The 26,868-nt window shown below is 46.6% G+C and overlaps 2 protein-coding genes across 2 annotated transcripts in view; one reads left to right on the forward strand and one right to left on the reverse strand.

The window, feature by feature from the left end:
* The window catches only part of LOC144162313 (uncharacterized), a 36,193-nt gene extending 17,387 nt beyond the window's left edge, over positions 1–18,806 (reverse strand). The window contains exons 1-6 of the mRNA XM_077692792.1: positions 18,652–18,806; positions 16,601–16,827; positions 12,789–13,061; positions 10,022–10,120; positions 6,020–6,139; positions 2,696–2,806 (exon numbers count right to left, since the gene is read on the reverse strand). Of these exons, the coding sequence (XP_077548918.1) occupies positions 2,696–2,806; positions 6,020–6,139; positions 10,022–10,120; positions 12,789–13,061; positions 16,601–16,827; positions 18,652–18,667 (846 nt within the window). The 5' untranslated portion in view covers positions 18,668–18,806. The remainder of the gene's footprint in view (positions 1–2,695; positions 2,807–6,019; positions 6,140–10,021; positions 10,121–12,788; positions 13,062–16,600; positions 16,828–18,651) is intronic.
* A 151-nt stretch (positions 18,807–18,957) lies between these two features.
* On the forward strand, positions 18,958–25,036 carry LOC144162315 (protein OPI10 homolog). The gene is made up of 4 exons (XM_077692794.1): positions 18,958–19,114; positions 19,199–19,328; positions 21,080–21,187; positions 24,689–25,036. Exons 1-4 carry the CDS (start codon positions 19,079–19,081, stop codon positions 25,006–25,008), a joined length of 594 nt encoding a protein of 197 aa, XP_077548920.1. The 5' UTR covers positions 18,958–19,078; the 3' UTR covers positions 25,009–25,036.
* The last annotated feature ends 1,832 nt before the right edge of the window (positions 25,037–26,868 follow it).

The following is a 26,868-nucleotide window of genomic DNA, read 5'->3' on the forward strand; positions in this document are numbered from 1 at the left end:
TATGTTGCAAGAAAGTGCATTATCAAGACCAGTTGCCAAGCCTGTATAAAACTTCTCACTATGCCTTCCCCCGGAGAAGACTTCCAGCTTGCTCGACTAACACATTTTTGTGACAAAGGGGGGCTTCTGTACCCCTCTGGCTTGCTGTTCGGCTTTGTGAGGAAGCTGGAGGATATCTTTACTGAGTGCTTCTCCCATCATCAGCTGCATGCCGACAGCATTATTGATGTTCTAGCAGTTGTGAAGGAGCGGCTCCTTCGGGAGATTGGCTGCCCCTCTCACGCTCCCACACTTTCTGCAACAATAATTAATTTCTATGTTGTTGCACGACTGCACTTCTACACGAAGGGGCTAAACCTGGCGAAGTCAGCCAGGCGACAGAAAGCAAAGCACCTAAAGTTGAGCCGTTGCTCCTAAGGAAGAGTGCGTGGTGTTCGTTCCAAATTTACTGTGTATATGTGTTGCTTGTAAATAAATATTGTGCAATTTTTGTTCACAGATGAAGATTCTTTCATTAAGGGATCACAGATAAAGATTCTTTCCTTACTGGACCTGTGCGGGAAAATATAGAACAAAAATATGCTTGTAATAATAAATATAAAAAATCAGAACTATAAAATGCTCAGACATATGAGCATTGATCAAAACCAAAATTCTGTTGCTACGACAGCATCATATTTATTTACATAGCTATACGAGTTAATCATAGAGAGAAATCAATTTATATTCCTGCTTTGGTCAACTCAAGTCTTTCGGGAGCTGTAATAGTTAAACTAATACACGCCGAAAAAAGCGGGGTCGAGATCTGGCGCAAATAACGTAGCCGCTGACTTTACTACGACTTCCATGAGCAAGCACCACCCAGGCTGGTTTTTGCGCGTGGTACCGTAACCTGCGAGAATATGAGAACTGTTGCTACGTCCTTAAAAATCCTCCATTATGCGCTAATGATCTGCTCAATATCGGCCGTAATCACAAGATGCCTGTTGCGCAGTATGAGGTCCCGCTTGCGGTTGATTTTTTATAAAGCATATTTCATGAAAGAGAAGAAAGCTACATAGCACCAGGCAAGCTGGCCAACGTAATGTGTAGTTTTGTCACGCAAATACTAAAGTTTTGCGGAGGCAGGCTGTGCAAAAAAAAAAAACGAAATTGGCAAGAGCAGAACACATCCGCTGTTGCGCACAGATTTCTTGCCAATTCTCGGCTGTAAAACGAACCACTGAATTTGCAAATGTGCGCGACACTAGCCATCGCTCCTTCGCATCAAATACGCGCCAGAGAAATACACTTCTTTTAAATGTTACTCTTGCGAACAGTATCACCCCGCCATCGTGCACTCGCTGGCGGACAACCGAAAGCATCGAGGCCTTACATTGCATGGATTTGTGGCGCCACCCTGCGGATGCGACATAAACTGCGTCAGGCGGCCAGGCCCAGTAAGCCCACTACCCTCTTCTAGTTCACTTTAGCACTGCCGCGCTGTGCGAGCCTATTCAAAATGGCGGCATGCCTATTCAAAATGGCGGCCTGTACAAGTCTGCTGGCTTGGTGCCGCGATGTTCGGAGCGGTGTCGTTTCAGTGCCGCCTTTTTTTTTTTAACCTAAAGTGTGCTGGCGGCCGAGAGCATCGTCGAACCTCTAGGCAAGGCAGCAACTCGGCAGTGCCGGCACTGATAATAGAAATGTCCGCGTCGGTGGGTCTTGAGCCAAGCCTGGGGTAACTCTCGGAAAGCTTGACCGAAAAGCTTGGCTTTCAGCTGCCTATTCGGGAGCATCGAATAATTCGAAAATATTGAATACCTGCATTCGGATCGAAGCGAATAACGAATAGAGAGCTATTCGATCGAATATTCGACAATTCCGAATATTCGCCCATCCCTAATTTTTATGTTTATTTATTTATTCAGAATGCCCCTAAATGTCCTCTTGACTCAAGACTGACTTAATACAACTATACCAGTAAAAAATCCAGACACACTCCATGTCAATCAGCCAAACACACAATGTTCCTTCGCAAGGCAAGAAAACCCGCTCCAACACGACCAGTGGGATCCACCATTCCAATAAACTGCGCATTTATGTACTCGAGGCAGTGAATGCCATAGCCTGCTACTATGTCTACCCTCAAATGCCTCAGAGCTTTTCTTTAGACAATCGCCTGCACACCACCGACTGGTTACAGAAAGCACGTTTCCGCCGCATAATGACACCGCCACACAACCGCACTCGAGTGCTCGAGTAGTCACCATGTACATGGTGTAAATACATCGTTCGCATCTCTCATGGTTCATGTCCTGCATCCTGTGGCCCCATAACAATATAGACCAGCAACAAAGGCACAGTTATCAGCGTGCTAATTGGACGTTTGAATCCAAGTGACATGATCAAGGAGAAATTTAGGCTATGCTACAATTGACCAATCATGTTTCTTGGTGGTGGCTTAGATCGGCAGCCACCAATCGCACAAACAAGATTCTGCTATGGCGTAGAGAAATCGCCAGAACGATGGGCGGGGTGTCGCCACTGCTTTATCTCTCTCCCCTAATATTTCAACTATTCCTCCAAAGTTTCAATATAAGAATTGGTGTCATTGTTACCAGAACAAAGCAGTCTTTTTAATGAGCCAGACTTGACTTCTGTCTTCAAGGCCCCTTTAAAGTTGGCAGCTGAACAGGAGGCGGTCGGTACTTGCCTGCAGCTGAAGCCCCGGCAGGTAGGAAGGCTCCAAGGCATCACCCCAGAGCGAACAGAAGAGCTCCTCATGGTCCAACAGTCCCCTCAGGGCATGCAGGGCGGGCTCAACCTGTAGGCACACGCCACATGCATCTCAGCAGGCATCTCGGAAGGCTCGCACGCAATCACTTTCTTGACCAGAAATGTTTTGGGGGGGCCTTCTCATAAGCACAGCACCAAAAAAATAGAAACAAACAAATTAAGCATTTCCTTAGAAACACTCCACTGACAGAAAACTTTCATTTGCACTCTCTGTACTGGCCATGAAAAAAACTTTGACTAAAGCAAGGATTCCAATCAAGGGAGTTTGTTATGACGAGGCCTTACTGTCTTCATAAATGCTGTGTCTACAGGGGTGACTTGTTCCTGTAAGCTTGGAAGTTTTTTCATGTCATCACAGAAGCATGCTGTGTCAAGGGTGGTAAAACATTCGTTGGAGGTGGCAGTTTTTTTCATTCACCAACAACAACAAAAAACCTTGTCCCACCAATTCAAATTTTCTAGTCCAGTTTGCAAAGAGGAAAAAGTTGGACAATGCCAAGTATGGTGCATGAGTATGGTCCAAAACCTCATTTATGGTCCAAAACCTCATTTGTGCAACTTTGCTGCTGTGATGGTTGCTCTAGAAGGCGAGATGTTGCCTCCTCCTTTGCAGTGGCAGTCATTCAAATACTCCTAATCAGTGTCTTCTAACAATGAAATATGCACCTCACGTAGTAATCAGCAACACCTGGTGACGCCAAAGGCCTTAGAAAAAAAAAGCGCCATCTACTGGAAATCCAAGCAGCCCTCATAATAAGTGAGGTTCTTGAGCAGCTAACTTTTGGCAGAAAGCGTTAGTTTTTTTTAAGGGGGGGGGGGGGGGGGGGGGGGGGGGGGAAGAGAGTTATTGAGGCTGTCAGCCACCAGGAGATGAGGGCTGCTACTGTGCTGTATACATTGACACTTGGAAGGTAGAGGGTGGGCAACTAGCTTGAAAAAAGTCAAGTCAGTGAGTTGATGAGTACCGTATTTGCACGATTGTAGCATGCCCCTGACTGTAACATGCAGGCACGTTACGCAGAGAAATTCGATAAAATAATTTGACACCAATTTGGCACATTTGGCACACATCTAGACAATACGACACCATGCACGTGGCAGGAGATGTTTTATTTGACACATGCAACTGTGGCAGAAAAAAATCACTCATGTGATTCATAAACTTGCTTATCCAGCTCCTGCTGGATATAAAACTGGACCGGGGAACATCGGAAGTGTTTGCAATTTCAAATGCCTCGACCTTCATAATGGGTGTTAGACGTGTCATGCAAATTGCAGCAGCGGAGAAAATGTGCAACAGCCGACTAAGGTATTCCCACTGAGAAATAGGGGCGCCGAAATTTTTAGAATTTACTGCCGTAATGTTGGAGGGTTGTTTTTGATTGGATTTAGTTGGATTTTGGGAAAAGTCGCATCCATGGAAATGTTGCTGGCCGCTTCAAGGCTTATTTCGGTCTTGAACCCAATTGCAACAAGCACACAAACTTGAAGGCTACATTTCCCCCCAAAAAGGGTGCGCGTTAGAGCCGTGCAAATATGGTAAAAGTGCACGCTTCCGTTCATTCGCAATGATGTTGTAGGCACACTATTGGCACGGTGATTTTCCAGTTTGCCTAACTATGCCCAGCCTTCGTCAACATCAACGTTTCATGCACGGAATGACTGGTTTCCGAATCTGAAGCTGATGAAAGATGAAAAAAAAAAAAAAAAAAAAAAAAAAAAAAAGAAACTGAGGAACTGCAGGGAAAGCTCGCCACCACTGCCGTACGTTTAACAAAGTTTGTTCACTTGAGGCCAGTGTTGCAGGGTGGTTGTGCGTGACGTGACGGCCACCATTCTCTTGCTGACCAAAGGTTTCTTGGTCACCTGAACACTGGTATTCTCTTAGTATTTGGCAAGAAACCTTACACAGTCCACAGATGTTGTAGAGGGAACATCCTCTGTTCCAACGTAATTAACAGCATGGTCAAAGCAAACTGCTCTTGCAATAGAAATCCTGTGGGCAATACAAATACGGAGCAGTTTAAAATGAGTAGAGCCCCTAGCTTTCCGCAATTCCGCGAAAAATCGCGGAATTGGAGTGTTTTCGCGGAAGCCCCCAAAACGATATATTCGGTGAAATATGGTGGAAAAGTGGTATTTTTTATTAGCAATAGCAAAATGGTTTCTATTAATTGTCTGCAACATTTTTACTGTTGAAAATTTTAATTTGCATCTGCGTATTACTACCTTATCAAATAATAAAAGAGGCTAGGTGGTGCAGCCTCCACCCGAATTAAGGGGCTTAGCCATAGCCACAGAAAGAGAACATTGCACATGACAAGGCCGGTCAGATTGCAAACAAATGAAGGATGCAATGAGTAAAGCGGCTAGCAAGGCACTAGTATACTTGGAGAACTCTGACACTTGGAAGTTCTTCAAGAGTGTGAGGTGCTTGGACCCCCAGCAAGTTGGGTGCCTCTCAGAGAAGAGATCAGAGTTTGGGGTCGTTCCTGGATTTATAGCCCTAGCTGCTGAATGGCAAGTGTCCTGCAGTCTGCCCAAGACCTCAAGTCTAGTGACAGGCACTTGGCACAATTTCTTTCTAAACAAGAAAAGCCAGGTGAAGATTTTGATGTCCTGGCTTTCTGGGCTGGGATGAAACTCCTGACTCCAACACTTTCTTCCATTGCCCTTAAAATACCTGTCAGTGCCAATCAACTCTGTTGACGCAGAAAAGTCATTCAGTCGCTATGGTGACATCGTGACTCACAAGCTCCATTCTCTTGGTGGAGAAAGCACAAAGCATCACCAGATGCTCAGCCACAACAGCTTCCTTCAGTTGTAAATAAAATCTAGCATGTTAGGAGTCTGAAGTGTCTAATAAATGAACTGTTACATGTACCTTATGCCATTTCAATGTTGTCGCGGAATTTTGCAGATTCCCCTATCTATAATCGCAGAATTTGACATGTTCCACCGCAAAAAGTGAGGGGCCCTAAAAATGAGGAATGAAAGAGACTTATGTCGGAAACCACGTCCGGCCGATGGTTTCTTCTTCCAAGCGCTCTTCTGTGTCTCCTTTCAGAGGTCACAAATGTCTCTGAAGACCAGCACAGCATGTGGCGCCATCTACGAGTTACTTTTGCAATGCGGCTTCTGCCACCCCAAAAGTTACCGCACGAAGTAAAAAAAAAAAAAAAAAAAAAGCTCTCAGTGAAAAAAAGCAAGTGTTGTGGGGGAGAGAATGTTGTCAACCAACCTGTGCAACATTGTCGCCAATGACGACCGAGCAGCGGTGCGTCTGGATATGCGACTGCAGTGCTCGGCGAATGAGCTCTTCGGGTAGTCGGTCACTTCGGCTCAGCGCATTCACCGATGCCTGCAGAAGGTGGGACGACAGAATCAGCCAAGAAAGGGGGTTAAAAGTGCAGAACATAAGTTGTATAACCTCTTTGTGCTTGTGTGCTCTTTTTCTTTCCTAATGTATTTGTCTCGCTAGGTAAATAAAATTAATTTACAAGGTAGCACCTATACTTGCCTGTCATGTCCTTAGTATGAAAATTTCTGCACTTAATTAGCTGTGGCGGATCATAGAATACCAACTAGCTCAGACTCAATCATTAAAGGAGCTCCATCTTGTGGGGTTGGCAACTCTGAGTGAACTCTCAAAAACTAAATCTGGTATCTCGGGGCAAATTGTGTCGCCACCTTGTAAAGTAAAGCTCAGTTTCCGTACATTTTCGTAAAGCTTTTTAGACGAATGGGTAACCCTGGGCAACGTAAAATTGCGTAAACATAGCTCGCAAGACATGGTACCGGGAGTGACCTATGCAGCATAAAATAAACTGCACTATCACGCATTTTAAAGGGACACTGAAGTGAATTTGTCAAGCTCCCGTTTTTGCTTGCACTGTGTAGACTGGCTCAAATTAACACACTATTCATCGTTTATCCGGTTGACAAATCGGTAATTATTTTACAAAGCGCGAAAGAAGAAAAACTACTATGCGTGGTTTGCGGCGGCCGCACCAACTAAAGGCTGTGACGTCAGGAGGGGGGGGCACCGTAATTGGACGATGCCCAAGGTTAGCAATCAAAAGTTTCGGTTTCGGTTTCGGTTCTGTAAAACAACATGCTTGACATCTGATGGCGTTGTTGGATGGGCATTCTCGATTTCTCAATTATCGCCGTACCGCGCTTCTGCCATGTTGTCGGCTGTCAGATGTCTAAGATAAACCTCCCAGGGCGGCTTGGAATCGTAGAAATCACTAGACGAGGCCTACGCAGTGGATGAACGCCCTCCGCGTCACCGCAGACTCTCAAATGCCATGCACTTTTCCCGCATATTCGGAGCTTGCCTCACTCATGTCTGTTCGTAAAAAGCTAGTTCGCACCAGGCCAAGGGTGTGCTGATTCAGGCCTGGGTCCACTGCCCGCAAGCAGTCGGTGCTTGTGGCAACAGCACGCCAACGAGAACTCGCTAGCGCGTCATTGTCAGTATGCGCGCGTTCTGCGATCTCGCTCGTGGAGCAGTGAACGTTACGGCCCAAAAATGGTGAACTCAGTTCAGAAAACATCGGCCGCATACGAAAAAATCAACTTACAAAAAAAAAATAATAAATACATGTACCCTCGGGGATTTGAACTTGCGCCTTTCAATACAAATTCCAGCGCCTCAAACCACTAGACCACGAGCCGGCGCTGGCCGGTGTGGATATATAAGGGTTATAATGTATGACCAGTTTACACTTTTATTTATTTTAGGCATTTTAAGTACTTTATGTGACTATTTGTTGTATATCACTCCTGCAGTAAGTGTTCCCCAAACTTCCACAATATCTCACGTCTAGCAATTGCATTTCTTTGACGGAAAAGCGTTCGCAGATGTGCAGTCGTGCTGCTGACCGCTGTGCTTGTTTACCCAGCGCAAAAAGTGCTTCCTGCTCCCTAGTTTTGCGCTGTACGGTAAAAGTTTCGGTTGATTTTATTTTCTTAGTACCTATATTGACTTCGCTGACTCTTCTCCCGCCTTCAATTGGCCTTAGATTTTCCTACTAGCGTAAAGTCAGCGAAGCGTCGCATGTGCACTTGTGCAGCGCTTGTGTGGAGCAACCCGGACTCTAAGTTTGACACAGTGTACAAACTAACAAAGTAAGGAAAGGCACATTCTTTCATTCACAAAGGTGTTGTGGCTTAGTTTCAATTGAGCGAGCGAATAGCGACGACCCGTCGGCGGCCGGCGGACGAAACGCTGGGCCGACTGACTCGATCGGTAGGTCGGCTGGTCGGCGAACCGTGCAGTAGCGCAGCCATTTTCCAGCTCATCTCCTGCTGACGTCACACGAAAACGCCACAGAAAATGGGCGAGCGTAAAGAGAGGAGGACAGCATTTTCGAATTGATTTTTCTACTAAATAAATTCGCGTAAACACGGCCAGAGTGGTCGAAACAATGCCTACGGACTCCGAACTACAATTTGCGCTAGTAATCCCGCAATGTTTACAAATCACTTCAGTGTCCCTTTAACATTGATGATATCAATCATTAAGCAGCATGTTCAACCTTTTCTAATAGGTATGTGTTTCCGTTGTGTTTTTAGAACCTGTTTGTGAAAATAAAATTTTAAATATTTTCAGACCCCCAACAACATTTAGTCTGCTAGTTGGGATCATCACTGACATTATTGCTACTCACCTTTTTAACACGAAAGTGTTTTATTCCCGGATACACAAAGATTTCACCGACGTCATATCCGTCACGGAAATGACGCCGGTACAACGGAGCAAGCGGCCTGTAAAGGGTGCACCCCTGCACACAGGGTCTTTTCGCGGGGAAACCATCTTTAGCCCTAAAGAGTACGTTATACTTAGGGTTGTTCGTTTTCGGGTTTTATATTTTAACATGAAAGTGTTTTATGCCGGTATACACCAAGATTTCGCTGAGCCACGGAAATGACACCAGTACACCTTTGCCGAAGTGACCCGCCAGCAGGACGTTGTTCGCCAAGCACACCCACAAGACAGCTGCCGACCCACAAATCATGCTCAGCTTCAGATTTTGCTGCACATTTCACTTCCGTCTTTTACCGATTCCTATGACAGAGGCATCAACCAAGGCTTTTTTTATATGTTTATGTATTTAGGTTGTAACTTGCCTTATATAGTACAACTAACAAAGTTAAAAGTTTTCTACAAGTAAGGAACCAAAAACTGCTTCAGGAAAAGCCCACACATTAGCATTCTTTCAGTCTTCCCAAACGTTTTTCAAGAAATAATATCAAACTGATTTGACAGACTGATCACAAGCTATGCTTCAATAGGTACTTAGGAGGGCATTTCCATGGAGCTTTGCCCTTTCGACCAAATAGAATACACATTCAACAGTTCTGAACAGAAAAATATTGTAGTTTCAATTCTCATAAATTTTAGTGAAATGTTACACATCATATGGCCTAAAGTATTGTTTTATAAGCCAAAACAGTGTAGGAAAGGAGGTCTGGCTTTACTCTTGGTTAGATCCTTCTTTCTCGTGCAAAAAAATGCAGATAAATAATTTTTAGGGGTGTGCGATAGTGGTTCTTGCTTTCAGGGTGAATACTAAGCGAATAGTGATTCTCAAATAATATCATCAAATGGGAATGATTATTTAGCGATTGCCAATAGTGTTAATTAGGGCAGGTGGAGTGCGACCATCTCATCAGTATGCTGAAAGAGAAGCAAAAAAAACGCGGAGCTGGCCCAATGCCAACGAGTAAGAGGTGCTCCCCAAAAAACAGCCCTCTCTTGTCGTTTGGCCGCTTGTTTGGCTGCAAGGAACTGCAGCAGTGCAGGAAAGCCTGTTGCTGCTAGCAGAGAATACCGGTGCATGTTTTTGAATTTTGAAATGCGTATTTAAAAAATTTATTCAACATTCTTGAACAGCGCTCTTTATTTTGAAGCTTAATCGAATATTGTGGTATTCGCTTCGATATTCAGAAGTTCTAAACATTTCCACAACTCTGATAATCTACAATACTCAATAAGAATTGTTTGATGCGGTGTACCTCAAGGAAGCGTCCTTGGGCCATTACTGTTTAACCTGTACACAAATAACATCGTAAACATAGAACCCAATGCTCATTTTGTACTCTAACTATACAATAAAAGCATGGTTGTGCATGAGAAGCCTCTGAGGTTATTCAACAGTGTGAGCCTAGTACATATTAGCAAAATTGACAACTTGGGAGTCAAGGTTTCTGCCCGGGTAGTGGAGTTGAGACTGACCCTGCGGTCCAGCGTCCGAGTGGCAAGCAGGGAGGAGGCCAGCTGAAAGTAACGGTGCAGCAGCGACGTTGCACTGCTCAGGTTCTTCATGAGCTCGCGCTGAAAAGACGAAAAAGAATATTGCAGGACGCTCAAACTTCATCTTTAAATTGCAACGCGATAGCATTATCATACTCGCAGGGGTCACACAGCTGAATCAGATTTGGGAGCAGTTTTTGAAGCAGCGAAATCTCGATTTTGGAGCAGAGGAACCTTGATTTGGAGCAGAAGAACAACATTTATTATTTCACCTTAGGAGCCTAAAAAACCAAATTTTTGGCAACTCTGGAAACTTGGAAAGTGCACTTTTTGATCAGTTTTGAACGTACATAACACTGAAACAGCCTTTCAATAAAGTTTTTTCTAGAGTATCACAAGGTACGAACCTAACTTCTTTTTTACAAACCATTTTTAAATTCTTAGGCTCTATGCATAGATAGCGTGGAGTGCCGTTCAAAATATCGAATTGAAAAACTAAGCAATCGTAAGGCATTTTTATTATCATGTGAATGCTGAAATTGTTATTTTTGTAATCCCAGGCTCGGGTTTACGCACAAGTGTAGAGCCACGGCAAAGGTTGCGCTAAGTGAGGTGACAGCTAGTCATCGCACCCATAGTTGCCGCTTTCAATCACCAAGGTGCATGTTCACTACGATCGTGATTTGAGTAACGTTGGTATGTTTAGCCACCTCCCTCTTGGCATTAAATTTCACTTCAGATAAATGAACCATTATTTCTAGCGTGAAATAATAGCCCGCCCCGCTATCGGACACTGCTTGAACATTTTGCGGCGATAAAGCCTGCGCCGCCACTTCTGCAGCGTCGATCGTCCAATTGCCGCCGCTCGCAAGCTCGCTCTCAAAGGCAGCAATAACTCAGCATTTCATAACACCACAATGAATCTGAAATTTCACTTCAAGCACACACCGGCCTCACACTCAAGGCCGCAACATGGAGAATTCGCGGGCGCCGTGCTGTTTTTGAACTCCCGTCCTTTGATTCCCGCAACTTCCTGCAACAGATCAAACAACTAAATGCAAACCCAGCCACCCCCATAACTAAAAACAAGGTAGAAATCGGCGAAGAGCATTTTGTCTGAACCACAAGCAACTGCTTCGCCCTGCGGCCACGTTTTCACATCTCCACCACACCAAGAGATATGGCGCTCCGAAAATGGCGTTTTTTTTCATGAACCTGCACAAGTAGTTTGACGCCTCAGTACACATAAGTATTTTTTCTACAGGACTTTGCAATGGTTTTCGATGGGAAAACTTTAAAAACGTACAGAATATAACATGTGCAACCCGACTTTGTGACTTTCGAAAATTTATCTCAGGGACAATTTCATGCAAGTTTCTCATTGAATGATCAATCAACTAAATCTTCACAAACACCATCACCTTGGGGGTGCTGGGAAAGTATGCCGTCAGTAAGAATTTTTCCTCACTAAAACTGACGGGAGCGTTAAAATCCTTGGCTCTCAGACTGTTTTGGAGCAGTTTGGCGCAATTTTTGCAATTTTCAAGCTTTCGGAGCAGCCTGGTGCAGGAAAACAAATTTGTATCAAATCTGCGCAATATGCGCAGCTGTCTCACCCCTGTACTTGGCAATGAGGGAGACTGTAGCGTGCCTAGCACAGATAAACGGCAGTGCATCCATCACGCGTGTATCAAAAACAAGAACGTGCTACAGCGCATTACACCCTAGCGCTGATGTCAGCGTACCTCCCAGCGATGCCCGTGAGTGGTGAAAACTTTCTGCTCCTGCCTGCACGCCATCTGTTGGGGCAGCACTTTAAAATCCCCAGGGTTTCAGTGAACACAGCAAGATGGCGCTACGGCACATATTGCTCACAGTTAATGACACGGGGCCCTCAATGCTATGCATTAAAAAGGCAGTTGGACTATAATTAGGTCACTCTTGCCTTTGGTGTGCGCAGATCTCATCCGGATCAAGGACTGCGGAAGCCTGTGACTGAGCCTGAAGCTTTGTATACCTGGTACACACCTAGTAACTCGAGCAGGCGTACTGAAAATGCACAAACTGCAAGCCATAGCAACAACTGTCCATAATGGCAGTTTGCCACTCTGTGAAAAAAAAAGAAAAGAGGAAGGGAGAGTCGGCTAATCTTTCTGCAATCCCCTCCTTAAGAGACACTGTAGCCTTGGTTTATCATTCGGCAACCTTGATATAACCTTCAATGCCCTCAAAACGAAAAGAGCGCCGCAGACTAGTGCAGGGCCAGTAGGCTCTGTGGTGAGCCAGTTTATTAAGTACCTCATGTTCCGACAGTGTTTGAAATGGCCTTGCCCCTTTAAAGATGAGTCATAAATTGCCTGTAAGCGGTCCCAAGGATCTTCAAATATTTCGCCACACCGCACCCATGCTTTCTTCAAAGGCTTCAGCAACGTAAACATGTCCGAAGTTTGTGCAGCTTTCAGGCAAATCAGCACAGGTACAAGCGCCTTTCAAATGGGGCTACGTAGTGTAACAACTATTTATGTGACAACACCTTACTCGCAAGTCCGTCTACATAGATGCAGCTGACAAGCGCCTTTCAAATGAGGCTATGTGGTGTGACAACTATTTATTGTCTACATAGATGCAGCTGACACGCCATCAGACTGCTTCCTTCTGCATGTTATCAGCAATGCCTGTTCCCTCCTCCAAGCTTCCACTGTGCTGTACACAATTAGTGAAACAGAGTCCGGACCAACGCTGCTCTCACCCCTGGCGTGCGGCAGACCAGCGCAACACGCGCCAGCGCCAGGTCGGTGAAGCTGACCAGGTGCCAGAGGTCAGCGAGCGTGCTGAGCGGGAACAGGGCGGCCAGGCAGACGGGGGCGGCGAGGGCAAAGGTCACGGCGTGCAGGGCGGCACCCTTGTCCGGCAGCAGCAGCAGGCACGACCGGGTACCGCGACGCTCTAAACCACCGTGCAGCAGCTGCAGCACACTGGGAGCGTGCACGTCTTCTTCTTCCTCCTCACCTCGCCGGGAGGCCTGAAAGGCGCCACAAAGACAAAATACAACCTCGTTTAGTTTGAACGAGTAACTCAGCCTTGGGTAGCTCAGTCAGCTCCATTACAGCCATGAGAAACTTTTCTTTAACGGAAAAAATTACCCCACCTTCCCGCGAGAGGGGAACCCTGTGGAGATGCGACGCATCTTCGGGATTCACTTGTTGTTTCCGTTGGGTTGATTCTCTAATTGCGTGAAACGTGTGAGGAACGCGTATGACGTATTCTTTATTTCTTTGGCCGGTGCTGGAACGACCGCGGCTATGACGCAATGTGGCGCGGATATGACGCAACACAATCCAACACAATCCGCTTTAATCCAATCCAAATCCAAGCCAACCCAACCCAGCCCAATCGAATCCAATCCAATGCCCCCCGCGAGAGAGTGTTCGCTATCGGAGAGGAGAGGGGGTGAGCGGCGGAGAGCGCAGCTCGCGCGGCGAGGAGAATGGGGGAGGGGTGTGGACGGACAACAACAACGCCGTATGGAGGGACAAGGCGAGTGAATGAGATGCAGTCGCATCTAAAAACGCAAGAAGTATTGAAACAGTTTCAAATTGTGCGCTACAGTGACATGTTATGGGTAGGAGTGATGGCATGTGGGTCAACACTAAAAACGTACTCATCAGTGATTAAGCTACACATTAGTCCTCAAGTGGTGATACGATTGAACAGAACTAGAGGCCCCACTACCACTGCCGTCACGTTTTTTAGTGGTAGCTTCGGACGGGGGCCTCCAACCAATCGCACAAGCAAGACTGTGATGTCATAGAGACCTGCCAGATAGTAGCTTGGGAGCCGCCACTGCGCCAAAGAAAAATTCGGCCACCAATTTTGCAATTGAGATGTGCAGACTGAGGAAACAGCGGAGCTTGTGTCTTCACTAGCTTAAAGGAGCCACGAAGAGAGAATACAACTTTGTTTAATTTGAAAGAACTAGGATCAGTATCTCACTCAGCTCCATTACAGCCACAAAAGATGTTTTTTTAACGAAAAAAAAAGCAAGAAGTATTTAAAAACTTTCAAATTTTGCGCCACAGTGACGTGTTATGAGCAAGAATGACGACATACGGGCCAACAATAAAACATAATTTTCAGGGCGTTAACTGTACCTTAGCATTCAAGTGATGCGGTCAAATGGAACTAGAGGCCCCATTACAGATGCCCAGTCATGTGTCGTCGCGACAGGTCAGTTAGGCGGCCGCCAACTGCGCAAACAAGGTTCCGTGACGTCATGAAAAGTTGCGGGAAATTGGCTAGGGGGTCGCGACTGCTTCACACGTTTTCTATAATATCTCCATTATTTGTTTGAATATTGCAATGATATTGGTATCATTGTTATCGGGACTAAGCAGTCATTCTAATAAACATTTTGTCTTCATGGCTCCTCCTTTTGTCTTCATGGCTGAAGTCCAAGGCCAAAATCCAAAGCCAACGCCCGCGCTACGAACATAAAGGAAACGCTGAGCGTTCCAAATTCAATGACAGTGCAATCAGATAGATGCCGGCTTCATAACGCAAAGGGTCCGAGTTCGATTACAACCACGGGAAGTGTTTTTTTCTTGAGGCGGGCATTCCGCTTGCCTCCTTGCCACCTTCCCTCACACTTCTTGGCCTAGCGCTTTCCTCCTCTCCACTCAGCCACACCGAGTTTTGAATGGCATTAGGCATGGATGGAACTCAAGTTTCAAAGGCCCATGCAGCGAAAATACACAAGTTGGTTTTATTCGAAAGATTTCAATCTAGGTTAAAATTTTCTAGGTTAATCAATCTAGGTTAAAATTTTGATTCTTCCGCCAAGTTGTGTGTTTTTGTGACGTCTGCCACGAAGTCACAAAGGTGGGTATTCAAACGAACTTCCAGTGCGTCATTAGGCTCTGCAGCCTTGCTTACTGTCAGTCCTTCCAGGTGGCGCTACTATACTCAGCCGCGGACCGCTGTCCGCCGTTGCTTTGTTTTTGACTGCATTTGCACCTGGCTTGTTTTTGTTACTACAAAAAGTAATTGTTTCATGAAACATGGGGTATGCTCGACAAACAGAATCGCGTAAGACAGCGTCGCTTACGCCAATCTGCCAGTGTCGTGTAAGACAACTCCAAAGCGGCGGGCTGCTGTGCAGCTAAAACAAACATAGTGCACCCAGTACCAACAGCAGTGTGCATCGGTACTTCTATGCTTACCGTATAAACCGGAATATAGGTCGAGTTTTTTTCCAAAAAAATCCGCACAAAAGTCACCCCTCGTCTTATATAGCGGTCATTGGCAGAATGTAAATCCTTGTTTGGCAACAATTTGCAAGTGTAGTCCGTCGCCAATCGCCATTCGTGTCGGACTGCTCTCTCGCTCTATCAGGCCTTTGTTTGATTTCGCTTTTCTCTAGTTTTTCGTCTTTTACTCGTCTATTACGCGTGCGTGCGTACATTTCTGTACGTCTCTGTTCCGAGATGAGTGGCGGCAGTCGACGCCAGTTCACCGCGGCGTTTAAGCTGACGGCGATTGAGCCACCGAGCAGAATGGGAATATGGCGGCGTAACGCCAGTTAGGCGTTTCAGAGAAAAGTGTGCGGTACTGGCGGAGCCAGAAAGCTAAGCTGTGCGCGTGCAACCCCCGAAACCGATCGTTCTGTGGACGTCAAGCGGTGCACCCCGAGTTGGAGAACAAAGTGGCGGACTTCGTCCGGGAACTTCGCTCACGATCGCTCCGGAGGCCATGCGCGGACCGGCTCCGCGAACTGTACAATGAGTGGATAGCCGGCGACAACAAAAATACCTATACGGGCCGGTTGCGACCGTGTCAAGCTGGGTGTCCTTCTCTGGGCAGTTGCTGTCCGACGACATGGTTACACGACCGTTCAGGAAGTGCTCCATCAGCAACGCGCCTGATGGCATGGAAGATGACAGTGCGAAGCAGTCATCCTCGGACGACTCTGAGAGCTCGGACGAGTGACTTCGGCAGGCATAGTGAGTGGCAGTGACAGACGGGCGTCGAAAATAAATATAGACATTGTGAGTGCGCTTCTGTGCCAAATTATTTTTTTGTCAACTTTTCCCACCTCAAGGTAGGGGGTCGACCTATATACCGGGTCGACCTATAATCCGGTTTATACGGTACTTGTATTTTCGTAACTTTCATTGTTTACTCCACCTCTCTTACGGCTGTAAAATGAATATGCTGTACATTTAAGTGCAAACAGCTTCCTTTGGCAGGCGCTTAATTATAAGCCCTGCCTAATTTGAGTTTGCTTTTGCCGGCCTCAGTCAATCGCAGAGCTGGCGCGTATAACATCATAGGTTTTGTTGTGGGAAATGGGCTAGTGGGTTGCATGGCCATTCCCTTTTTTCCTAATTATGTAGCTTATTTGAGCGAAGGGTGCGTTAAAAGTGGTGTCAGTATGATTCTAACAGTATGATTCTTTCAGTATGATTCTTTCGAACGAACCAAACTTGTGTTTTGTCTGCGTGGCCCCTTTAAATAGCTTTCGCTTTAAAAAAGAAGGAGATGCAGCGGGCGGGCCGAGGTCACCTGCTGTGGCGCCTCCCCTCGGGCGAGGAATCCCTCGGGGTTCTCGAGGAACTGGTGGCACTTGAGGAAGTGGGGGCCCCCGCAGCCGTCGGTCGCCCCCCCGGGGCACTGCATGCGCCAGCGGAACACCAGCTGGGGTCCCATCACGTGGTCCCATGAGGACAGGTACACGGCCAGCACGCCGGACGCCTCGCGGCTGCATGTTACTCCGCTAGCTGCTGCGCCCTCTGCAGCCAACAAAAACACGATGCACCGGAAGAAATAGCTTCCGCATGATTTCCGAAAGGAAGCGAGCAGCGAGAAGTGAAACAAGCAACAAACATTGCGTCAAACACGCAGCGAACGTGTTGGACTATTGAAATGCCCCGTATTAAAGCAGATGCGCACCGGTTTTCTTTTTTACCATGAACTATATCCAATTGGAACACACTGCTACAAAAGTGTCACCAAATTCGTCACCCGGGAATCCTTCTTATCGGCTGTCAATGTGCGTTTGTAATAAACAGAGCCAAGTTCCTTCCGCAGGATGCCAACCAATGTAATTGCATCCTGCTGGTAGACATTGTCTAACATTTAACCTGTGTATGTTATCTAGGAAGCCGGCTTGTACTGGCCCAAGAGTGCTTGTTAGCCATTGTGTTACACACTATTCCTTTCTTTTACCCAGGAAATTTTGTACCTGCCTTGTTTGGTGACGTTTTTCGCCGTAATGCGCGAGTTGTCCACTGCACTGCAGTGTCGAACGTATAACTATGCAACCACTCCTGCTTTGGCTGCCAACAGGTGGCTGGCAGTATGCAATAAAACAAACTGCAAGAAACACGCCTTAGCTTCTACAGCGCTGCCTGCTATCAGTGTTGACAACGATGTAATAAAAAACGTAGTCCCAAAGCATATTGTCTCTTTCATACAATGCAGGGTGCAAATGTCTCAAAGTAACACTGGAACATAGATTGCTCCGGGACTGTCCGGCGTTCGATTTTCACTCGCATTCTTGTGGCACTTGCTATTTGCGGGGAGCACTTGGACAGCCCCAGGACTGTACAGGACTGGAAGCCCTGTTTTGTTGGTGTAATGGATGCCCTTATTGGCTGATTCCCGCCTTTATGCCGCTGCATTGTTTTCCCTACTGCTGGTACGCGCAGCTCTAAACCAGCACTGCAACAAGTTTGAGCAGCGTGGCTATACAGCTGCCTGGATGTTTCCGAAAAAATAACGGCTGGATGGTCCATATGAAAACGACAGGTTCGGTTAGATGCCCAAATTTGGCAAATATCTGTCAAACAGCGGTCTTCACATTTGAGCTCAAGAAGAGATTGATTACAATTAGGTGCAGCTCTCGGAGACAGGCTAAAATTAACGAGAAGAACGACGACCTGAAGTTATTATATGGCGCACAAGTCGGCCCACAATCACGATAGCTGTCTTCATTGCTCGACTTGCTCCATCGCGGTTATTCTTTTCAGATTTTCGATTCCCACAAGGGAACCCAGCCAAAAAAAAAAAAAAAAATTCCAAGTCCACTTGGACCCGTTTAAAACCCCATTGAACCATTTGGAAGTGCAGCTGGTTCCAAATGGTCCAGTGCTGTTTCGGACAGGTCCAATTGGACATCCAATGGTTTTTTTCTGCTGGGAAAGCAAATCCAACTAAGATAGAAATACAAAAGGTCTACAGGAGCGCTTGATTAAGCAACAGCCACTTTCGGACGCATCCACAAGATTTAAAGAAGAAAGCGCCGGCAACATGATGTATCTTAAATTTCGACCCTTTTCCTTTCCACTTTTGGAAGTGCGATCTGTGGCAGCCCATGACATGATTTTGTGCTAGCTTTTCTTCAATCGTTCGAAACGGCTTTTATGGGAGAATGAAGGGATTCCTTGTGAAACCCCGATATGGTTATCTGACAAGCCACAACGTCCCACATAAACTGAAGCTTGTTGTTATCGCTTTTTAGCAAGACATGCGATCCGGACGTTTCGCACCCAATGCTAACAGTTTAACTGGAGACTCTATTATGCACCCGGCTTTATGCACCGCAGAATAGTTACCTTGTGCGCGCGACATCGCAGCGGCGATCAGTCGCGGTCTGTCATTTTCTCACTTTCAAACGAACGGCATTCTTGAAGGATCTTCGAAGAGCGCGATCATGTGGCGGCGATCAGCTGACCGCAACGCCACAACAAAGCTCGCGCACGTAGTTTCACAAAACAAACAGACGACACTTACGTTTAAAAAAAATGGCTTAATTATTTTTTTCACTCCAGCTATAAAACTTTGTGGTCTGTTTTGTTTTGTTTTTATTACTTGTTTACATCCTTTTATCTCATCATCATCATCATTGCTGTAGTTTTTTTTTTTTTTAATTTGCGCTTTGAGTGCGTGGGCAGAGAGAGAAGCAGCATGGTTTACGAGGCGAACGCCCTCCGCTAGATACTTCGAGAGAAATCCGGGGAATTCGTCGTTCCGGCCGGCATCATGAGCATCTTCGGGGCCATCGTGACCGGGCGTATGGTGCGTATACGTCGATTGCAGTACTACGTTGTCTTTGCGGGTAGTGAACTGAAAGCTAACCACTCCGCCACTACGCCGGTTCAGGTGCAGACGGATTTCCAGAACGTCGACCAGACCAAGTTCCTGATCAACATCCCCGATCCGGACAGCATCAACCACATCGTGGTGTTCCTCACGGGGGCCCAACCGTTCCCTGACGGCTTCGGTGGCTCAGGTGAATGGGCAGCTTGCCCGGCTGTCAAGGCGAAGTGCAGCTTAGCCCACTGCCATTTCTCATAACTCGTTTCTTGTCGCGCTGAGAAGTGGGCGAAAAATTGGTCGCTGTTCGTTCCTTTGCCACTCGAGAGCGCCTTGTCTCACTATCTGACAGTAGGGTGGTAGGAGTAACCTTCGCTCTGTCGTACCTACAAAACTCGGCGCGTTCTCCACTGGGGAGAGCCTGTCGCGTTTGCACCAGTGCGAAGTACGCATTGGTTTGCAATTGTGGAACCCAGTTTAATCCCGTTGTGTATGCACGTGCTGGGGCGAGTCAAGGGGCGTTTTGTCCAGCCACCAACAGCGCTGTTTTTATTTTAATGCTCATGTCGGCGCGCAGTTAGGACATAAGATTCGTGCACGCAAGTTACAGGAGTCTACTAGATCCCACGCGTGCGTCTGTGTCTTTTTTTTTTTCTGCTGTACACTAGAATTATTCAGCAACTCGCCCAAGCCCACAGTTTAGTAAATTGCACTTTAGTGAGCGTATCGATTATAGACAAACGTTTCTGCATTCCTTTAGGTGTTCAAGTATAATTAAGCTATCATGTGCAGAGTTCTCTAAAATGTAAAATTTGCTGTGTAAGGGTTGTCTTGGTGACCACTGCTAAGAGTGCGGAGTGCGCAAGTGGTTCATCCTGAGAAGTTAGCTGAAGAGGGACGATTCGTGTTGTCCCTCGCTCAACCCAGCTGCCTCGGGCGATATTGCATTGTGACATAAATACACGCCTGGAAAACTTGTGGTGTGATGCAGAACCTTAATTAAATTCGTTGATGTGCCGCACCCCACCCCTAAACCGACCTCAGAGGTAACAAACCCACCTTTGTTCACAAAAACAATGCGGGTAATTGAGCTGAGAGAGCATTTTACAGCAAAAAAAAATCACGGGTCATAAAAAGAAAGAAAACTTAGCACTGCTGGGGCTCGAACTGAGGCCGTTTGCTCCAAAACTCACGGTTAAACCCCAAGGCTACTGAGACTGAATGGCCGAGTTTTTTTTTTTACCAGTAGTTGACGAAAAGAATAGATGGAGTGTTTGAAAAGAACCAGTAGACGGTGCTGGACGCAAATCTTTAAGAGGGAAATATTCGGCTTCCAGACGCCATAGGACTTAAGGACAGACAGAGGGAGTTACCTTCAAGTCTGTCGAGGCGACTAAGAGAAGATTTGAATGCTGGAGGGCGAAAAGCAGAGAGGGGAATAATGCCCAGGACAGCTACCACCTGCAACAGACAAAAAAAAGTATTTTGTGCCTGCCACCAGAGCAGCTGTAGTATTAAACGAAGAGTATGAAGCATAGATATATTAGCTTTTTTTTTTTTTTGGTAAGATGACATGTCATCACCGCATTTCAAAGGGGATACCACTACCAATCAATCAATCAAGTGCCAGTCTTCTCTGGGTACGGAATATTGCCTGCCTCGGTGTCAGTGTAAGCGATGAGTTTCATTGAGAAACTCGTACAAGAGGTCTGTGAATTGGACGAGTTTTAGGACAGCACTGCCCTGTCTACTTCTCGTCCTTTTTCGCGCTGTGTTTTTTCCGCGCTGATTTTCAATCGTGAGAAACTCGTAGGTGTTAGTAGGCATCTACTGACAGGGGGGTAATCGTGAATTTGAGACCTGTGCTGAATGGAATGGAGTGTTTCAGTGTTTGTGAAAACCTGTGGGGGTTCTTTCCTCCCCCCCTCCCTCCTCCCCCCCTTGCAGTGTACTTCTGCTGGCCGAGCCCCGATGCAGTGGGCAACTGGCAGCTCCTCGGCTTCATATCCAACACCAAGCCCAGCGCCATCTTCCGAATCTCCAAGCACAAGACAGGTGGGCCCCTTTGGCAGTTGCACCGCTAGCCATGTGCGAATGGGTGCTATCATGATAAATTGAAATACGAACAACGGAGCGCGTAGCTTTCAGTACATGCCGTGCATCCTGGCGACGGACCGCGCATGCGCAGTGCGAACAAGTTACGAGAGTTGGTGACCGACCTCGATATGGAAAGACCATACCGGAAGACGATATGGAAAGACCATATTTCCATCGTCCGTTGGGCACTCGGCACAAAATAAAAAATTAAGGAATATAGCTGCATGTGCCGTTTTCACTCATCGCTGCTGCAGTGTTAGATAAAGCTTGCGTGAGCGGGCACCAAACATGGTGGGAAGACAAACCAAATCGACCACACACCAGACGATGGTGTTTTTCCATATCAGCGTTGGACACGAACTCTGGTAACTTGTTTGCGCTGCGCATACGTGGTCCGTCGCCAGGATGCGCGGCATGTACTGAAAGCTACGCGCTCCGTTGTCCGTATTTCAATTTATCACGATAGTACACTTGGCACACGTTGTTCGGGATACAGACTTGGGTGGTGTTACAGTGGCACAATCATGCATTTAAATACGGTACTTACCACCTGTAGGGGTAGCCAAGTTGGTCGGTCTGCCAGTATGGGCTGCCCAGAGTTCCTAATGTGTGAGGATCACTTGCGTGTTACTTGGCTGAGGTGGCAAAAGAACGTGCTGTCTTCACATCTGTGAAGCCGCAAAGTCAGGGCCAGGAACCTGTGGTCAAAATTCCCATTTTATTTATTTATTTATTGGTACCCTCAGGGTAATGCATTACAGAGGGGAGTGGGTTTAAGGGGGAAAAAAAGCATGAAAACAGGCAGACATTTAAAAAAAAATTACCAAGCTGGCTCGAGCAATGCAGAAGAAAATGCTTTACACATTTCTACAGATGTACAAATTTGTACACACATAGGTACATTTTGGGAGTAATACACTAGTTTAAATACATACCACGCGTAAGAAATTGTGTTGTGCACAAAACGAGACTTTTTCAAGTAACAATACACAATGCAGAGCGAAACAAATTGGCATCGTTAATTTCAGCAATATTTCGTGCAAGGCTGCAAATGATTCCTCAAATAAAACTTTTAACCCTTTGAGGGTCGAATTTTTTCGTCAAATGCATCCCCCCAGGTCGATTTTTTTTGCGTCCTACAGACGAATCTACAGACGTCTACAGACGAATCTATATCGAGAAAAAATAATCAAATTTTTTTGGGTGACCCTAAAGTGACAAAAAAATCATTTGTGTTGTTACATACATGTGGTTTATTATGGCGTTACACAAGAAAAATTCTAAATAAAAACTAGAGTAACAAGCCGGCACCTTTTGATTGATCAAAATCAGAAGACATCAGTTTCGCGGGCGCAAAAAGTGGGAAGCACGCGGAGGATGATACTGAAACCAGCCGCTGCCCGCCCGCCAGCGCACGCAGCCAGATGTGGGAGTTATAGACAGTGCACCGCTCATAAAATGCAAAAAAACGAGAAAAGAGCATCATCAGTTTCGGAGACGACCTTGGTCTGTGGCAGGCGCAAGAAGCGAGAGGCGCCCGGGCGCCCGGTGGGCGATACCCAGCGCGCCCCCTCGTTAGCAGATGTGCAAGCGATAGCCAGGGCGCCGCTGAAGTAAATCATAAAAAAATAAAAAGAACAGCCATCGGTGCAAGAAAAAAATTTGACGTATTTCCGAAGTGTGGCAGCAAATGCCAAGCAAGAGAAGTTGGCGAAAAAGGCGCGCTTTTTAAAGATACAAGCAGTGCCGTACATGTACGTCATTGACCATTTTGAAAGTGTTTGCCGCTGCCGTACATGTACGGCCGTGACCCTCAAAGGGTTAAAATAAATGTTCCTAGGTACTTTGAATTTCTATTTAAGAACATTGCTGTTGGAGATAATGTCTTGCCAGCAATGCATTTGTGTCGAGTAGTGGAGCTGAGGCTCTACAGGAGGTCGGTGCAAAACTTGGTCCCTGTAAAGCTGGCTTTTACACAGCGTGTGTTGCAATGAAGCCTACTCACGATGAAAAAAATTTAGCTCTTGCATATCACAACATCGTACACTCAGCATCTCTAAAATTAGCAGCACAAAACTCGGCCTCATAACTCTGCAGAAGTTAATGCTCCTGCATTCATACGCAATGAGAGAAAGCTTAGGTTCCCTGGTACCTTTTTCTTTTAAAATTTTTTTTGCCGTTTCTATATGCAATTTGAGAAGGGACAGCCACATGAGTGCTGTAAATATCGGAGTCAACAGTTTTACACATCTTTCTGAGACAGTCCGTGTGTGTGGGTGTGGTTGAGAATCAAGGCCTTGGAGGGGACATGCAGGCAAAATACAGGTTTGTTTTTATTCGCAAGATTTGGTGTCTTATAGTGCCCCAGCGCTTGTCCAGCAGCAAATTATGCTTTATTAACTGAGAAATTAATGAATTTAAGTTAAAATTTTGATTTCCCCGTCAAATCATGTGTTTTGTGACGTCTGCGGTGAGCTAACAAGGACAGGTCTTAGAACGAATGTTAGTGCGCTGTATAGTCTGCAGTGGTCTGTGGAGACTTGCTTACCGTCAGTCCTCCTAGATGGCGCCATCGTACTGCGCAGGGCCGCTGTTCATCTTTGCTGTGTTTCTGATTGTATTTGCACCTGGCTTGTTTTTGTTACGGTAGGTAGTAATTGTTTCATGAAACATGGGGTATCCTCGACAAACAGGATCACGAAAGAGAATATCGCTTATGCCAGTCGGCATGTGTCATGTGAGACAACCCCAACGTGCCGGACTGCTGTGCAGCTAAACCCAGCATAGTGCGCGCAGGACCAACAACAGTACGCATTGGTGCTTCTATGTTTACGTCTACTTTTGTAACTTCCACTGTTCACCCCACCATTCTTACTGCTGTAAAACGAATATGCATGCGAAAATAGCTAGTTCTGTAAGCTTATAAGGCCCGCCTAACTTGCGTTTGCTTTTGCTGGCCTCAGCCAATCGCACAGCTGTGCATATGATGTCATAGGTTCTAGTGCAGGAAATGAGCTATGGGTCACATGGCCATTCCCTTTTTTCCTTGTTATGCAGCTTATTTGAGCAAAGTTGACGTTGAAAGTGGTGTCAGTACGATTCTAACAAGGCAGCAGTTTTATGTTTTAGGATTATTTGTTTTCACTACCTTCCCTGCACTTTCTCCCCGGGGTGTTTTTTTTTTCCTTTTGTCCTTGCTATGCTTCTCCCGCTTAAATGTTGGCGTTTATAAAAATCACACTTTCTAGTATACTGTAATCTTTATTCTTTGCTCAATTCATGTTGATACTGTGACGGTCTTTACACTTTGCATTTTTCAACTGAAGTTTCTAAAAATCACTTTGTTTTTGAGGGAGGGTTGGCCTCCGTCAGGTGCTGCAACACCTTTTGCCTCCTTTCTGTAGTTTTGTCCTTTGACGTGTAATTGATGATGATGATGATGATTGGTTGTCGTTGCAGAGTCCACGCAGCTTCATGCCTTCTCGGCGCACGGCTTCAGCAGCGTGGCCCAGCTGGGCATCTCGGTGGAACCGCTGGCCCAGATCCAGTTCCAGGCACCGGCCAGCGGAGACGCGACGGCGGCCACCTCCCAGACCGAGTTCTGCACCAAGATGGCCGAGAGCCTGTTCAACCACCTGGCCTCGTACGCGGGGTCGGTCACGGTGCCCACTCACCCGAACGAAAACTTTTTCCCCCTGCGAGCCCTGGAGCAGTGGTACTCCAACTTCCGCAGACGGCTCGAACAGAACCCAAACTTCTGGAAAGCGGCAACATCCTAATAAAGGAGCGGGCTTTGCGTTTTTTCAATTCATCGGGCATTCTCTTTCTTCCGAGTCGTGTACCTGTTCTTGCTGTAAAGTGGGGCCACACAACTCATTGCCTAGAGTCTCCTAGAGCCAATCACTATCGCAGCCAACCCTGCCAACGAAAGTGCTCTGTAGTTATGCTACTGTAATCTTCAGTGCCCAGGCTTCTCTCAGGGAGGCATTATCACGAACAACGAGCATAGAAGCAGTCTAAGAAAACTGGCAATCACCTGTCAATGCTTGAATGTGGGCTAGTTTGTTGGAGCAATGAAACGTGGTAAAAACAGCGCAGCGAAGGACAGGATGCAAAGGAAGACGCAGGACAGGACACACCGCTAGTCCTGTGTTTTCCTTCCTTTGCGTCTGGTCCTTAGCTGTGCTGTTTTTACCACGTTTCATGGCAATCGCCACCGAGTGCCACAGCTTTTGACTGGCGACTCTGACACTTTCGCCAGTTTCTTTTCTTGCACAGCGAAGCTGTTAATGTCTTGGTTTCTGCACATTGTGCCCATCGGCAAAGTCAACTGGCTCGGAAAGCTATGCCTTCAATGGGGTGCAAGTGGAAGAGGGAGCAACAAAGTCAATGTGTGGAGAAGAAGGGCACCTAAAGCAAACAAACAAGCAAGGGGAGAAAGAGAACCTTTAAAACTGCGCAGTCGTCTCTGCCAATCGGCGCTTCAGTCTTCAAGTTGCCTTGTCTTACACAAGATGGCATCGTGGACTGTCAGTGCCTGTCAATGACAGCATCCCCAACTCTCGTAAAAAAATTTCTCATCTGCTCCTGCTTTTGACCACCACCGTGTGCTTCGAAGTCTTTTGTCCGTTCCACAAAAACGCGAGAAAACTTCAAGCCATTTTACTCAAAACAGAGGCGAACATTGCTTAAATAGTGGAAAATTGGCACAACTGTATGTCTAATCAGTAAACAACATCCCGGACATTTCATGGAAGGATGCACGTGACTGTTTGAATAAACTAAGTGTTTGCACATTGAATAAAAAGTGTCATAGAAGACTAGATGATCAACAAGGCCATTAAAAAACTGTCAGAGCAAAGTGATGGCATGTTTTCAACCAGAGTGAGAAAAAAAATGCCACTTATGCAGCCCCTCCTTCCCAGCGCTCCCCCGAGGAACACCACAAGGCTCTGTAATTTCTCCTTTGCTATTTAACATAGCTCTCAGAGATCTGCCTCCACTACTGGACACCATCCCATCCCTCCACCATGCCTTATATGCCGACGATCTTACGATATGGACCAACTCGGGTACCATGGGCGAGCAACAAGAATTACTTCAAAGAGCCATCGACATCACTACCATATATCTCTCTAAATGTGGTCTGACCTGCACCCCGGAACATGCACCCAGGCATCCACGATGGTCGTCGCACCGCCCGCACCAACTACGCCTGCACCCACTACCAGCATCTTCCCGACACGCTGTACGTGGACGCATCCCCATATCCAAACCGATCAACTTATGCCGTGGCCACTGTCGACAGCCAAAAACGCATTATCGCCACTGCCTCCACGCGGGCCTCAACACAAACTGAAGCTGAAGAGATAGCCCTTCCCTTACCTCTGCTCGTCACAACTACGTGACAGTAATCACGGACTCGCAGGAAGCCTGCCGGCATCTTCAAAAAGGTCTACTTCCTCGCACTGCCCTACACATCATCGAACACTCCACTTACCTCTCCAAGGAGTGCCACATTCTATGGACTCCTGGCCATTGTGGGTTGGCCGGCAATGAAGCGGCGCACGACGCGGCCCGAGAAGTGATACATCGGGCCATTGTCCCCAACCCCCATCCTCCCACCCTGGATGCCCACC

Source organism: Haemaphysalis longicornis, unplaced genomic scaffold (assembly GCF_048455015.1).
Source record: "Haemaphysalis longicornis isolate Haplotype H1 unplaced genomic scaffold, Haemaphysalis longicornis Haplotype H1 scaffold_12, whole genome shotgun sequence".
Taxonomy (NCBI): domain Eukaryota; kingdom Metazoa; phylum Arthropoda; class Arachnida; order Ixodida; family Ixodidae; genus Haemaphysalis; species Haemaphysalis longicornis.

Coding starts and splice junctions, on each gene's coding strand:
- LOC144162315 (XM_077692794.1), top strand. CDS start 19,079: ATGAGCATCTTCGGGGCCATCGTGACCGGGCGTATG. Junction 19,329..21,079: donor TGACGGCTTCGGTGGCTCAG/GTGAATGGGCAG, acceptor CCCCCCTTGCAG/TGTACTTCTGCTGGCCGAGC. Junction 21,188..24,688: donor AATCTCCAAGCACAAGACAG/GTGGGCCCCTTT, acceptor TTGTCGTTGCAG/AGTCCACGCAGCTTCATGCC.